This window comes from Phalacrocorax carbo, chromosome 2 (genome assembly GCF_963921805.1).
Source record: "Phalacrocorax carbo chromosome 2, bPhaCar2.1, whole genome shotgun sequence".
Classification (NCBI taxonomy): domain Eukaryota; kingdom Metazoa; phylum Chordata; class Aves; order Suliformes; family Phalacrocoracidae; genus Phalacrocorax; species Phalacrocorax carbo.
Window position 1 is genome coordinate 127,335,732 of NC_087514.1, and position 16,436 is coordinate 127,352,167.

General features: G+C 40.0%; 1 protein-coding gene across 5 annotated transcripts in view; it reads right to left on the reverse strand.

Annotated features, from left to right (window-relative positions):
- The window catches only part of KAT2B (lysine acetyltransferase 2B), a 45,517-nt gene that overhangs the window by 2,778 nt on the left and 26,303 nt on the right, over positions 1 to 16,436 (reverse strand). The window contains exons 10-17 of one of the 5 annotated variants that reach the window (XR_010371694.1): positions 15,131 to 15,339; positions 11,149 to 11,275; positions 7,824 to 7,934; positions 6,101 to 6,244; positions 3,544 to 3,658; positions 2,750 to 2,786; positions 2,365 to 2,424; positions 2,183 to 2,267 (exon numbers count right to left, since the gene is read on the reverse strand). Coding sequence is in view for 3 of the 5 variants with exons in the window: in XM_064444283.1 (XP_064300353.1) it covers positions 2,183 to 2,267; positions 2,365 to 2,428; positions 2,750 to 2,786; positions 3,544 to 3,658; positions 6,101 to 6,244; positions 7,824 to 7,934; positions 11,149 to 11,275; positions 15,131 to 15,339 (892 nt within the window). In the remaining 2 variants the exon portion in view is untranslated. Of the gene's footprint in view, positions 1 to 2,182; positions 2,268 to 2,364; positions 2,429 to 2,749; positions 2,821 to 3,543; positions 3,659 to 6,100; positions 6,245 to 7,823; positions 7,935 to 11,148; positions 11,276 to 15,130; positions 15,340 to 16,436 lie in introns of those variants that run through there. The other 4 variants (XM_064444283.1, XM_064444284.1, XM_064444285.1 and 1 more) reach the window with 4 other exon arrangements.

Here is a 16,436-nt window from a genome sequence, read left to right on the forward strand (position 1 = left end):
CTGCAAGGAAAGCAGAGATCAAAGACCTTCAGTGCAAAAGAATTAAACCTTAAAACTTAAGATTTTAAAATACGGTTGTGGATATTTTTGTTTTGGTTTGATTTTTTTGGACTGTTTTGTTTTAAGGGAGATTAGACTTCAGTAAAATAGAGAAAAACCCTGTCAAATTGACAAGAGGGAATTATTTAAGAAAAGTTTGATGGATGCTCTCAGATACCTCTTCCAATGATATATAACTTGCCATGCACTGGTGTTGCACAATATTTTGAAAAAGCAAAGGCTCATTCAGCTCCCGTTAAATCTGAAATTTAGGTGCCTACATCTAAATTAGATATCCATAGTCTAACTGTAGTATCCAGCCGAGAAGGCTGTTCAGCTCACCCTAACGCAAACATTGCCTGGCTGGTCAGTTAAACTGTTCTCCTCTAACTACAGTGAAAGGTTGGCTCCATCTGTCACTCAGCCATACAGCTTTTGTATTGCAGATGAAAAGGAAAAAAAAACCACCAAAAAATTTATTGAAAAGCAGCAGCTGAGAGAGCACTTAAAACAGAGGAAAAAAGTGTTTATACATGAGAACTGACCTTAGAAGGTAGCCAAAAAACCCTACAGCCATATCTCTCAACTATTGTACAATTTAGTCTGTATGCAAACGTAAAGAAAAATGTTCTCTCTTGTATGTGATAGCATAAGAAAAGGCAATGCTGTTTCTTTTTAATTGAAATGATGTCTGAGTGATTTTTGCTCAGTATCAGCATGCTGACAAAGAGAGCAGAAAGCAAGCAGAAGTTGATCATGAATCAAAATGTGGTTTAGTTGTGCTGGGTTCCTTAGCTGAAAAAACAACACAAAACTAAACCAAAGCCCTCCGCTTAATCCTGAAATGAGAGCCGCTGCCCCCACCTCCAATGTAATACATCTGAACAAAGAAAGGACAGACAACATTCCTACTTTAGGTTTTCCAACCCAGGCAGTAAGTAAGTTCTTCGTAACCACTGCTGAGATTAAACAGCCATCTAGATCTAGTTTCTGTTCAGAAAAGCAGAAAGAGAAAACTGCCACGGGAGGGTGTCAACATTCTTTTTCTTCATTGCTAGAAAATACAATTGTGTCAGGGATACAGGAAGCCGGCTGCTGTTTTATGAAGTACACATATATTCACTGTGTGGAAATTATAAGTTGGATATTAAAAAAAAATTAATCATTAAGCCAAATTGGTATATACAGGCTGGGAGCCTATGCAAAGCAACATGAATACTTTCATCCTCTGAGCAACTGATTGATAGGAGCCTGCAATGAACTTGTATTTCGTTCTCTAATAACCTTAAAAGGTACAGATACTGTAATCAGAAAGATGGAGGTGAGTATTGCATGAACAATGAGGGAAGAGCAGGATTCTGTTTTAAATCTGCTGCAATACAAATCAAAACAAGCATCTGTTTAGAACAGCGCTGAATCATCAGTGAAATTACATGACCCAGCAGTCAAAAGCAAACAAAAACGTTCTTAGCAGTTGTGTACTTCCCGTTGCAAGTAATCCTGCATAAACAATAGCTGCATGATTTAAAAATATAAATAAATAAATAAATAAACCACCTCGGACAACTTTGGCAGATCTAAAATACAAAGATAAAAGTTACCTTGCAAATCAGTTGCAGGAAGCATTTTCCTACACTTACATTGGAGCAAACTGTTAAGACTGAATTAGAAAAACCTACTTTTGAAAAGATTTTCTCTGTCATTTAGAAAGCTTAAATCTGTTTTTCAAAGCAATTCAAATGCTCAGGTGCTCCTGAAAGTTTGCCTTGAGATTTTTTTAACATACCAGTAGGATCTGCAATGACCAGTTACCACACACAAGAACATATTCGTACAGCTCACAAAAACCAGCTCAGTCTCAAAAGTTTCTAGCTGACTGCACCGCTGAAGAGCTTCCTAGGGCTCTCTCAGGCATACTAAGATTTCACATGTATACGCTACAGATGCTTCACAAAGGTCACAAAGCAGTCATAAATTTCAAAGGACAGAAGCATCATACTCTTGGCACTTCAGAGCTGCAAGCTATTGAGCTGCCAGTAATATATATCTTTCAACATAAAACAATCAGGTTACAATTTATCTGCTATGTCTTTGGCTATAAAGATTTTTAAACTCTATACTTAAAAAATGTTAATGGCATTACCCATGGGAAACCTTATAACTTCATAATATCCAGGAGCTTCTGTTCTCTTCACAGGTTCCATGAAGGGCCAAGCGCTTTGATGGCTCTTTGGTAAAGAAAAAAGTAAGGTATCTAATATGGAAACTCTATATTGGAAATCTTTTAAAAATCTTTACAGAAGGTAAACTAGAACTAGCACTCACCTTCACCTGCTGCAGGATGGTTTTTAATGTGCTGTAAAGTTGATCTGGATCCTTGGATTCCTTACTTGAAAGAAAATATGAATACAAAAAGATTAGCTTGAATCCCTTATCTTCATTCCTATGACATGCATCTTACCTAAAAGAAACTCCAAAGTTTCAAGCAATTTACGAAAGAAATAAAATTTAATTTTATAAACCAAAAAACCACCACCCACCCACCCTGGGGGAAAAAAAACCAAACCAAAAACAATTTAGGAACTTATCCCTTGCAGATTATTTATCTATTTTCCAATAGATGGGAGGAAATATCAAATGACATTATTTAAAGACTTCTGTCAAAGGAACCTCCAAACTGCTTCATCATTTTACTTTGTGTAGCACTTACCCTCTTTCTTTTCCACTTGGTTTCCAGCCAGTCTCTCCTGTACACCAACAACATGAGAGATTACATGGGAACTACAGTAGGTCAAAACATTAACTGAGTTATTGCAACTCTAAAAACTTATTCCATTTCAGCACTGCTGTAGTAAAATGGCTTTGTTTTAATAAAAGCTACTCCTAATAAATAAAACAACCATTTAGCTTACAGCCCCGTTCAATTTCCTACATGCCTCTTTCTCCAGACTGCTGAAAAGATCCTAAAATATTCCTACATGAAACACACATTTTTTTAATAATTCAATAAGTATTTTACCACAACCTCTGTAAAGAATAATGATATCAAAGTTATCCAATTTGATTCCCTAGGGACAGAGAATAAACTGCAGAAAAGCACACTGAAAAAAATCCCCCAAAAGGTGATACTTAAATGTTACAATTCTGTTTTGTCCTGTAAGTCCATGTTTAGTACAGAACACATCATTGCACAGGAGTGCAGTGCACAGCAGTGGTGCCAAAGAGAAATTACTGCCTACACTACAGTATAAATCCAAGAGGGATCACGTATAAGTAAAATTACACAAAAGTACATAAAAGAGCATCAGCCTGGGATGCCCTGGGGAAGTCTCAGAGACAGCCATTGTACTGGAAACACAACGATCTTCATAGAAATCAAATCAATAGACCAAAACAATTAGATTTTAATCAAAAAGAAATACGTGGCTACATTAGTATTTCTAGTCTTGGACCTTTCTTGGGCTGTTCTGCTTCTGTTCTACATTAGAAGAGGTTGATACATACTGATTCCAGGAATGCTTTCTATAGGAATCTGCCGTACTCCATCTTTGAAGCAAGAAAGGCCAGGATAAACTTTTCGTATCTGAGCTTGTTTCCTCTCTATGAGCTTTTTTATGATCTGTAATAAAGCAGCAGAGAAAAAAAAAAAATTATTTGCTCAAAAGTAACACAGAGGGTTAATGACAAACTGTGGTGAACAGAAACACTCTCGCTTCCTAACCTTATGGTCCTTATAGATCCCCTGAAGCTGGTAACAGGGGTGAGCTACCTGGTCAAGCACTGTTTCTGCAGATGAGGCTACCAAGTCTCAGCTACCTATTTAGGCACAAATCTGGAAGAAAAAGGGGTCGTTTGCTGTACTGATCACAAGCTGCACAGCTCCTGGGAAGGTGGCAGCAGAGGTAGGGGAGGAAATTTCCTGGAAGCAGGTTTGGAAACGCTCTGATTCTAACAGCTGTTGCTTCTGAACTGCTTCAGCACAGCCTGGTCAGAAATTTCAAGGCACATATTGAATACACTTTATTTCAATGCACATGTATCTTCATATCCCAAAATTTCAGAAATACCTGTTCACTTCGAAGTCTGTACATGACTGTAGGCATTGCTTATATATCAGTCAGAGATACTCTTACTGAAGATTTTCTCTTGAGGAAGTCAGAATGATGCCACTCTTTGGAACTGACATTCTACATTTGCTTGTAAATGCCAGAATAGGCTTTCCCAATTCTGGGGTACACTCTGTTCTGCTTTGCAATCTCATTATCTCAAATCTAAGTAATTTGCTTTGGTGCTCTTCATAAACACTTTGACGCTTACCTAAGCTTTGTGTGTCCTGAATATGTCACTTTCAAAATGGCTCACTTCTTAACTGGGAGTAAACAAATTCAGACCACCACAGTTTGAGAGACTATTTTCTTTGGAAATAATAAAGATGGGCGTATTTTTATTTTCAAGGACCTTCACTCCCCCACATATAGTATTTTCTCTCAAGGAAGAGGAAAAGAAAAAATCAGACTTTCAACAGAGGTTACAAATGATAAGAGAAATACAGTATACAATAGCACCATGGCCAGATTCCAGCATAATGTCAAAATACTTTCAAACTAATTGTTAAATACACCTTAAACCCTTCTTATAGTTTAGGATATAGCGTCTCTTCCTGATTAAAACAAGCTATTCAATCAGTAACACTGATTACTCACAAGTCCGCAGGTCACAAAGCTTTGCATAAAGGGATTTTTCATATTTTTCAGAATGACTGCAGATGAGCTACACATCAGGCAGTGCAAACTCACAAACGGTCTCTGACCGGCACCCAGTGTTGGGTGACATGGTCTTAGCAGCTGTAGGCATATACTCTAATTCTTTAAATAAAAGCTTAGATCCCATGAAAAGCTTCACTTCCAAAAGGACAGGACTAGAAAAGTCTGATGTTCAGTACTGGCCAATACCAGCAGCAAACAAAATCAGCCTGTAACCCATACTGTCAACATTCAAAATTCTACTTATGTCCAGGTATCATCTTCATTGCTTTTGATTTGAGCAGACAAGCGAATATTCTTCATAAAGCTGCAGACTGTGAGGGCTATTTCTAAATTTCCTTGGACATGGCTACTATCTGCCCACCCTGACAACATCCCTGAGGGGGAGGTGATGTGTCCAGCAGTAGACTGGGGTCTGAAGAGTAACCCAACCAAGCAGAAATGAAAGGGAGAAAATGATGATCAATGTTGTATGGACATATGAAAACTTTCCCAATGAGTGAAGTTAAGAAACCTCGTAAACTAAATGTACAGCACTCAGATTTTGTCTGTCGTTCTGCAAGCATGGGCCAAATAGTTCTATTGGAAAGAAAATGACTGTTCCATAAAGAAGCATTTTAACAAAATAAAAAGTCATGAGATTTGACCAACCTTGAAAGAGCAAATTATCCTCGTACTTTGTATCTCTTCAAAAACCCAGGAAGGTATTTAAACACAACTGGAAACATTTTAATTATTTTGCTAATAAACTGCCTTATTATATTCTTATTATAACTAAAGAACAACCCACATAAACTCCAAAGACAGACAGCCTGGAATTTAAGACAGCCCACCTTTGATTTGTATATTAAAAACACAGGGGAAAAAAAATCCAGAAAAAATAATCCTCTTTCTTTCCAGTAAAATACAGGACATGCAAACACTCCATTCAGAAGTCACTCTAATGAACACTATTGTCACTGGAGGGAAAAAAAAATTTACAAAGCTGCAGAGCAAATCAATCTCACAAGATTTTGCTTAGTTATCATCTATGGCAAAATTTAGCTATAAGATACTCGTCAAAATATCAGTACTTTTCAACACTTCTGCTATCGTAAATTTAGTAAGGTAAAATTTAATGCTTCAACTGCAAAATTATGGCACTGGGACTTGAACAAAAGAATTATTCTAACTAATAAAAGCATACGTTCCAATGTTTTAAGCACCAAAGCAAAGAAGAGAGCTAACCTGGCACTGACTGAATTGTTTCTAAACAGCTGAATAGATTATAACGCTCAGTGTTTCATTTCAGCCTTTACCTCTTTTTGCTTTTTAATGATGACAGAAAACTCCGTATAGGGGATCCTTGGGTTTAATTCACATCCCATTAATGTGGCTCCCTCATAATCCTTGATGTAGCCAACATATTTTGCTTTTGGTACTTTAATATCTTTGGAGAAACCCTGAAGAAGAAAAAAAAAACCTCAAGTTGTCATGATGCCATTTTCCTTTTACATTTGTCTTAACAGAAATGCTATGATGATTTAGAACCAAATTCATCATAATGCTATAATACAGACAATATAATGGAAAGCGTTACAGACCATGGTTCACAGTGTTGCAAACACCTTCTCATGGGAGTCACTTGGTACAAGAAGAGTTAATTGCTTATATGTATAGGAAAAGAAGGGAGATAGGAGAGAGAAAGTAACGGAAGAAAAGATTTTTACTGTGGACAAGCTTCCTGGATTTTTCCAAAAATTTGCCATTTTAATATTTAAGGATGCCAGTCCTGCAGTCATTAGTCAAGGAAAGTTGCTGTTGAAGTTGATGAGATGACAGTAATCTTAGAGTCAGAAAAAAATTTTCTTTTTTACTTTTGTATTTCAAGTGAAAAAATAAGATAACAAATCCTATTAATAGTTCCAAAATTATACTACACTCTTCATACCGTTCAAAAGTTAATAAAAAACCCCATAAAAGAATCAACTGGGAGAATAAAAAGCAGTGTAGGATTCTCATTTTGGTTGCATTTTATTCTTCTGTTACAGTGGTATCTAGGAAACCTAAGTAAAAATCAGGAACCCAACCGGGGCTTCTGCCTTACAATTTACCATCAAAGGCTTCAGACTTACATGGAGACTGAGCACCTTCAAACAAGGGAAGCGACGTTTCAGACATGAAAAGGGACTGTCTGCACAGATCTGATAACAGTACCACAAGCTAAGCTTTTATTAATTTTGAATGTGTGAAGAGCAAATTGTATCACTTTTATATACAGAATCATAGAACAGGTAAGGTTGGGAGGGACTTAAGGAGGTCATCTAGCCCCATCCCTGCTCAGAGCAGGTCTCATCAGATCTGGTTGCTCAAGAGCATGTCCAGCCTTGAAGGCTGCCAAAGACAGAGATTCCACAACCTCTCTGGGCAACATTTTCCAGTATTTCACCATGCCCAGGACAGGAAGGAAAAAAAAATATTTCCTTCTCTCCAGCTGCAATTTCCCACGATCCAGCTTGTGTCCATTGCCTCTAGTCCTGTTGCTGTACACTCTGAGAATAGTCTGACTCCATCTTCACTCTCTTGTCTGACCAGATAGTTGACACTTGTTTAATCTATCAAATCAATTTGACAGATCAGACATCGCAATCTTTCCTGAACTTGAACCTCATGCTTCAGATCAGGAGGAGCTGTGAGCACAGGTCAGGTAAGTTCTAGTCTGTGTCTTTACACTTCTTATAGAATCAGTGAAGGTACTGAATGAATGAAGAAGCAACCAATCCATATTCAATTAGTTTTTAGACTTGACAAATCATAGGCTATACTGTACGCCTATATTCAGACTATTCAGTCAAAGTAAAAATGCATTATACGCCAATATCATTATACAAGATGAACACAGAGCACATTTTGTAGATTAAAAAATACACACACAAAATTTCACTATGCATTTTATCCAACTACTTTGCCATGTCTAGTTGTTTAGTTCATCACTGCTGGATGTTAACTTCTTGCACCAAGTAATTTCTTACATGGACTTACTTGTTTTTTGAAGTAGCCAATAGCATATTCATCTGCATACGTGAGAAAGTTGAGAATGTTGTGTTTGATGTGGTACTCCTTCAGATGGTTCATTAGATGAGTCCCGTAACCCTGTGTGAAATGTACGAGGAAAAAGACATTACAAAGCCTCTGGGGGCTGCACATATTAGAAATTGTGGACTGAGGGTTATAACAGACTGTTTTTCAAAATGCAGTTGTTCCTCTAGATCCTGTTTTAAAGATTTTCTCATAACTAACTTGGTGAGGCATACTCAAGATCAAACTGTTTTCAGCCTTGCAGGGTACCTTTGAGACCCAACAGGGAACAGAAAATACCACAGCTTCTAGAGTCTGAGTCCGTTTTAGATTTAAAGAGACTAAAACTAGACTCTCTCTAGGGTTAAAGCACAGCTCTAAAGATGTACATTGTTCTGGAAGTTGTAATTCAAGATGCACACTATATTTTCTTCCTTGTTAAGTTAGATATCAGCTATTAATAATCACATATTTCACCAATAACAAAACTATACAACTATATATTGTAAGAATAGGGCATCCTGTCTTAGCTGTATCACTTCAGAACTGCAAAGCAGTAGGAATACCAAAAAGACTCCTCCTAGACGAACCCATTCTGAGACAAGATCTCTGGTTTATACTGTGTTCTCTGCACCTGTAAGCAGAAACAGCCTCTGCCTCAAAGGATTTATAACCTGAACTTCATAGGGCATAAAAGGCAATAGTGAAACAGTTATTACCATAATAAGGAGCAGAAAATTATTGAGTCCACAATCAAACAAATAGCTATGCCTTCTGATGGCACACAGGAATAATTTCCGTTTTCATTTAACCCCAAAGTAAACAAAAGGTTCCATTTATTCACATTTCCACGTAAGCTATAGTCTTCATCTTCTGCTGTGAGATGAAGAAATACAAAATAGACAGGAAAGCCCATAGTAATGTGTTGTTCCTGCACATGTTCCAATTTTTACATCATAGTGACTAACAGGACGCTTACAAAAACATACATGGAATCATTTCGGGTACTCTGTTCTTGAAAACTGGGGAAATTTTTACTTACTTACATAAGCCAGAAAAATAAATCAGAAAATACATACTTCTGATTTAATTCACAATTTAGTAGGCCCAAACATGGAAACAGACAGATAAAAGCAAGTTAGGTAAGTGCTGAAGCTCCACAGAAAAAAAATTAGTAGTGACACATTTTCTTTAAAATCCTACTAACCTAGGTACAAAATCTGTGCGTTAGTCCTTCCTTGCCAGCTAGTGTTTGGAGCATCTGGTATTCAGACCTCATATTCAAAATTAAGACCTCATATGTGTAAAAATAAGTACTTCTGATTTTGAGGAAGCTCTTAAAGCCATATGTTCATTTGTTAAAGTGGCACATATCACGCATGGCACCAAATACAAAGAAGTGGCTTGACAAGTGACAACATGTTAAGCGGTACAGCACTTCTTTGAACTCCGAAGTGCTCAACACAATCAGGAGACTTTCTAATTGCAAATTTGACTTCTCAAATTCTCTGAAGAGAACAAAAACTCAGAACCAAAATTTTTAATGAAAAATATTTTCCTTAAATGCAGGCTAGCAGTACCTGAGCTAGCCAAGCTCCTCACTTCCCGTATCAGCAGGGTGAAAGGAACAGCATATGAGACACTGATGTTCTATTTATATCTTAAACATATCGATTCATTACTGTAATTCTAAAGCTTCTAACCTCTGACCAAAAAAAAAAAAAAAAATCAACTTTGTGTCTCAAAGGAGTTCCAGCAATTATGATGACAATTAATTCAGATATTTTCTGCTGACCTATTAGTTTTATAACCTTCACAGGATTTGTTCATTCTCACAAACACTTCCCAAAGTCTAACAATCCTAAAAGGAATCTAAGCCATGCACAGTAAAATTTAAAATAATTTTGTAACATGGGATCAAACCATCTCAAAAACAATCCAACTTTTAAATACCACATATAAAGGAAACCAGTACCCACATTTCTTACTCTAGCCCCAAACTGAATTAAAATACAGATTTATTTTTCCCAAGAGCAGACAGCTCACCCACATGTGAACATTTAGTTTTTCTCATTTAGTTTTACCTGCTGGTAGGGGTCACCTCACTCAGAGAGGAATGTGGGGAGGCAAATTTTCATGAATAGTCAACTCATACAGCAAGGCACCCAGAGGGTAACAGAAGAAACCGGGTGTTATGAGTGCTTATGCAACCTAGGAGGCACTCTGATGGGTCAGATTTATTTTCTCTATCATATTCTGAAAGGTTACCCTAGAGAATCACAACACACCTCTGGCAGCGTGATTTGTTTAGTGCAGTTGGCTGTTTTAGTAGAATGAAAACACCTCTTATGAATTAGCCACACTTAGAATAGACATAACTTAAGCATAACCCATTACGGTTTGTATTTGCTAAAACACTTGGGACACTTTTATGACAGGCCACTGCAAAGTGCAGGGGAAATGTTCTTCTCTAACATGAGTTGAACAAAATCAAACATAACCCAAGGACTACACAGTTGTCGCAGGCTTTCAATCCCGCTGTGTTACCCTTCCACACCCAGAGCTCTTGCCTTCAAAACAGGGCACACAGTTTCTGCATGTTTAACTACACTCAGCACATCTCAGCAATAACAGTTTCAACTGAAAAACATAAAGCTACAGCACCATCTAAAGGCAAGATCCTGAATGAAATGGTCATAGATCTACCTGTAGTCCCCAGGAAAGCAGGAGGAATCTCCTGTATTCATAGTGCTTTATATTCTTTCAACACAGCCACTAACTCACAACTCTTGGAGAACATTTTATGAAATTAACTCCAAAAAAAAGTGTATAGAATAGACTATGTGCTTGTTCCAAGATGCAAAACTATACCTATTTTTTTTTCCTATATCTCATTTTGATTGAAGTCATGTAATGCCACAAAGTGATTGAACACAAATTACTGCCACACTCAAGCAATACTTACTTCAGTCAACCATGAGGTGTTACGCTACACGGAGAGGCAACTGCTGGAGACAGAGGAGTGAATAGTCCAAGAATGGGAGACTACTGGCTACTATCATTGTGTTGAGAAAGATTTTTTTTTTATTTAATTAATACAAGTAATCATACTATTATGCTGATGATTCTAAATCTGCACATTTGTTTAGTTTTTGTGTATTATATTCAGAAACAATGTATCTTTCAAACTCAGCAATATATTTAATGTGACTAACAAAATTAGGAGCATATGCAGTAGTGAATGGGACTCAAATACCTTTAGTAAACTCTAACAGAGAATTATTTTTACCTTGACTTGCTCATTGGAAGTCACGGCACAGAAAACAATCTCCGTAAATCCTTGAGAGGGGAACATCCGGAAGCAGATACCACCAATAACACGACCATCTTTTATTAATGCAAGGGTCTTGTGTTTCCTGAGAAGACAAAAATAACTGTCACTTTAATTCATGTACATAGGACATAAAGTGCAGTTACCTTCCTTTTTTCAGAAACTTGATTCACTTCTTTCCATTATGCTAATGCAATTGTATATGCCTCTGTTAAGCTAGCTGCTTGTATCTACAGAAGAGTTGCTATTTTAATATCGTGCTTTGAATTTACCATAAAATTCATCATTCATGCAGCAAGGTTCTGGCCTTACCAAGTACTCCTAAATACTAGGGTAATGCTCAATAAATAAGAGTTGTATTGCTTTCATTGAATCTATTGCTGACAGTTATGCCATTGCACAGTTCTCAGGATGATTTTACCCTGACTAAATTAGATATTAATGGAGTTACAGGACAGCAAGTCCTTCCTAAGAGATTCCTGTTTCCTTGCATGCACTCTCTATAGCTAAGCTATCAGTTTCAAATGCAGCTCATGAAGCAAGAAATTATATTCCTTATTTCTGATCACCCACTCCTAGTGGAATCAAGACCAGAATAAATACCCATTTCTTTTGCACTTACACTGACTGCCAGGAAAGACATAATGAGGTGCAGTCTGAACTCTTGTGTCAAAGATTAAGAATTTTAGTGTAATACTCAAGGTCTGGGAAGATTTACACTGCAACTGTTCTCTAGATTATTCAATACACAGTGTCATATAAACTGTATAAACAATACAGTAAATTTACAGAAGATATCTTTTGGGGGGAAAAGGTTGGTGCCAAAAGTCAGCCCCTGCCAAAAAAAAAAGTAGTCTGAAGAGTAGTTATATTTTATGTGCCACTGTTGAAGGACTTATACTTATTTTGTACTTATTTTGGTAGTTTTTATTCGTGGGATGACAGCTGCAATGTAGTAGCTTGAGCTTTTAATTTTGTTTACTCATGTTTGAGCTGTTTAAGCAACAAGATCCAGTAAGGATGGCCACTTTGGAAATAAGAACATTAAAGGTGATAATAAGTAAGGTAATATCTGAAAGAAATTTCGGAATAAGACTGTTGGAATCCAGTATCTCACACTTGACATATGTTTGTGAGTACCCGCAACTCAGTGTAGGTCTCCACTGTGTGTCCTCAGAGATGCATGGCAGATGCTGGGGTACTCTGAGCTGTCCAGGCAATGTGCTTCACTTCCTTTGGGTCAAAACTCTTTGCCTCAGGCACATAAAGGAGGGCATTTTCTTGCTGTAGCAAGATCCATACCTCTTTCTCAAGCACAGACTGCTCTCCAGACAGATATCTACACCGGAGAGCACTTAAACTACCGGCAGTTCCTCTGAGCCTACCAGCAGAGTCTTTCCCGATAAGAAATATGGGAGAAGGCCATGACTCAACACCACTTCAGAATTTTGCCTTGATGTTCAGTTATGAGGGAACCTGGCTTCTCCGACCAGTAGCTTCTGCCTGAGATCACAGTGCTGCTAAGGCCCCTGAATTCAGACAAGATCCCAGTGCTGCCTCCTTCTTCCAACCGAGTGGTGCTTACCCCCACATAGGAGAGATAAAAGAGTCTGGACTGGTGCTGGCCCTCAGGAGGCGAGTGCTGTTCCCCTCTGAAGAACCCAGGCGGAGGCCCCAAGATCAGTCTTCTGTGCCTAGAGACCAAAGTCCTGTCCAACAGTTCCCAGCACTGGGCTGTTTGTGCTTCAGGGACAGCACAGACCCAGCAGCAGCATTTGCTGGTACCGAGAGAGTATTGCTGAGGGAGTGATAGTGAGCCTAAATGCAGAGAAAATGGTTCCAGAAATTTTTGTTACTGCTGCGGTTATAATACCGGGCACAAAGACAAAAGGCTGATACTGATGGTGAAGGCTATTCCACAAGCCAGGCCGCATAGTTGGCTGCAATCAGCTCAGACAGAGCTCCTCAAGGTCTTTGCTGACACACAACAATGAGCCCACAGGCATCCTCCACTGTGAAGTGCTGCGGTCAGTACAGCAAACCCCTTGGCTATCATTGGGCATGGATCGTTCAGAGGCAGAAATTTTGGGTGAACATACTGCTTGAAAGGAAGCAGACTCTGCGGGAAACACAATGGTGGAAAAGTGCAGACTTCTGAGGAGAACCTCCTTCCATGCTTGAGCAGCTGAGGCACAATTTAGTCAAGACACTAGGGTAGGTGGAGGACCATATGCAACCTGTTGATGCTGCCACAGCCAATGTGTAGAGTTGCACCCAAAGCAAGACAGGACACATGCACTGATAAAGAGAAAAGCAATGTGCTTGGGTGAGGAGTGATTTCCTCCATGCTGACTTAAATGCTGCTGTTCTTCATAAATCGCACAAGTTCTTCTCACTGAAAAACTTCAGTCTCTGCTGCCATTTGGTTCACAATCTCCACAGACAGAGGACAGAGCAGCCTGCAACTTAGTATGGGCCTGGAAACCACTAATGAGCACCATAATTTCTTTCTGACTTTCAGTTCTAACATTTGAAAGTACCAGATAGTTAGGAGCCTTCCCCGCAGGCCCACATCCCTGTATTGTGTTTGCGTGGCAATGTTTTGGTAGCGGGGGTGTTGCAGGGTGGCTTCTGTGAAAAGCTGCTAGAGGCTTCCCCATGTGTGACAGAGCCAATGCCAGCTGGCTCCAAGATGGACCCACCGCTGACCAAGGCTGAGCTCATCTGCGACGGTGGTGGCATCTCTGTGATAACGTATTTAAGAAGGGGAAAAAGCTGCAGTGCAACTGCACAACTGCAGCCAGAGAGAGGAGTGAGATATGTGAGAGGAACAACTCTGCAGACACCAAGGTCTGTGAAGAAGGGAGAGGAGGTGCTCTGGGCACCAGAGCAGAGATTCCCCTGCAGCCTGTGGTGAAGACCTTGGCGAGGCAGGCTGTGCCTCTGCAGCCCATGGAGATTAATGGTGGAGCAGATATCTACCTGCAGCCCGTGGAGGACCCCACGCTGGAACAGATGGATGCCCGAAGGAGGCTGTGACCCCATGAGAAGCCTGCACTGGAGCAGGCTCCTGGCAGGACCTGTGGCCCCATGCAGAGAGGAGCCCACGCTGGAGCAGGTTTACTGGCAGGACTTGTGACCCTGTGGGGCACCCACGCTGGAGCAGCCTGTTCCTGAAGGACTGCACCCCGTGGAAGGGACCCATGCTGGAGAAGTTCATGAAGAACTGCAGCCTGGGGGAAGGACTCACATTGGAGAAGTTCGTAGAGGACTGTCTTCCATGGGAGAGACCCCACACTGGAGCAGGGAAAGAGTGTGAGGAGTCCTCCCCCTGAGGAGGAAGGGGTGGCAGAGACAATGTGTGATGAACTGACCACAACCCCCATTCCCCGTCCCCCTGTGCTGCTGCGGGGAGGAGGTAGAGAATTTGGGAGTGAAGTTGTGCCTGGGAAGAAGGGCGGGGTAGGGGAAGGTGTTTTAAGATTCAGTTTAATTTTTCATTACCCTACTCTGATTTGATTGGTAATAAATTAATTTTCCCCAAGCCAAGTCTGTTTTGCCCATGACAGTAACTGGCAACTGACCTCCCTGTCCTTATCTTGACTGACAAACCTTTCATTATATGCTCTCTCCCATGTCCAGCTGAGGAGGGGGAGTGATAGAGCAGCTTTGGTGTGCACCTGGCATCCAGCTCGGGTCAACCCACTACAGTCCCACAACAAGAAGCCACTTGTCATGAATATAGCCACTGAGATAGTATTTGGGTACAATCCAATTAGACTGGCCAGGGGTTATGGGAGCTTGAAAAGATGGGAAAAGGATAGCACAGGCAGAGCTGCCCTCCATGCCACCTCGGCTGGCCTTTTCCTACATCACTGCCTGCAACCAGCACCAGCCTCTCTCCATCTCACCTGCCAGACCTCCCTCCAGTGGTACTCACGGATCAAAGACCAAGCGTGTGATGTACTCCTTTGGCATTCGAGGCAGCTGATGGGAGAACACGTTCTGCAAACCAACCAGCCACATCATGATCTTCTTGTTGGGCTTCTGGTTCAGGGAGTTGCCGACCACATGGAACTCAATCACCCCCCTGCGCTCCTCCAGCCTCGCTGCCTCGTCCCGGGCCGAGTGTGCTGAGAGGAAGTTGGTCTGTACCACACAAGAGAGGAACAAAATCACGTGTTGGAGATTTCACATCCTCTGATGGAACAGCCTTAACGAACAAACAAATGAAACCCCCTCTTTATTCTGAGCCATCTTTTTACAAAAATAGAGCTGCCAATGATCACCTTTTTTTAGCAGAAGTGACACCATCAAATAAGGTGCCCAGACGAGTTGTGGAGTCTCCTTCCCTGGAAAATTCAAATCCCGTCTGGATGTGTTCCTGTGCACCCTGCTTTAGGTGTACCTGCTCAAGCAGTGGGGTTGGACAAGACAATCTCCAGAGGTCCCTTCCAACCCCTACCATTCTGTGATTCTGCGATGGAAGTCTACACTACCGTGTACAAAGGCTCATTCAAACTTCTTTTGGTAAAGATTAGGTAACAGTGATGGTTATGACTCAAAAAAGTTCCAAAATCTCTCAAGGGACAGCACTCATCCAGTTGAAGCCTATGCCACTAAGCCTTCATATTTTCTTAATCTAGCCAGCTTGGACATAAGTAGTAGATTTGCCTACACATACTGCAAATCACATATTTTAATGGCGGTGCAGGCAAAGTCATATTTTTTCATTTTAGTAGTGCCTTCCACTATCCATGCCACTATCGTGAGAGCCTAAAAAGAACATTTTAATTCCTACTGATTTTGCTGTTACATATCTAGCAGTTGCATCCACATATTTGAACGGAGATGAAATTAATACAGACAATTTATTTAACTTTTTTTTTCCCAAGATTTTACAATGCCAAAACATCTCTGCATGCACATACTGTTTACTTTTTAGAGCAAAGTTTGGCTGCTGGGGTTTTAGTCACTGCCAGCCCCAACATCCAGACTGGCACAGCATTTATAATATGCAGAGCCATCAGTCACACTATATAGTTTGAGTAAGAAATGTAGGTGGTTCCAAATCTTCAGCAGTCTCTAGCTAAACCTTGGCAAACAAGAGCTGCTGGCAAAACATAGCCTGGCGAAGGGAACAGAAGGAGGAAAAGCCAGCCAAAAAAAAAAAAAAAGTGTGCAATTCCATACATGGCAGAATTCTGAAATTCTGTTTGTTTTTCTCTTCCAGAAGGAAAAAAAAA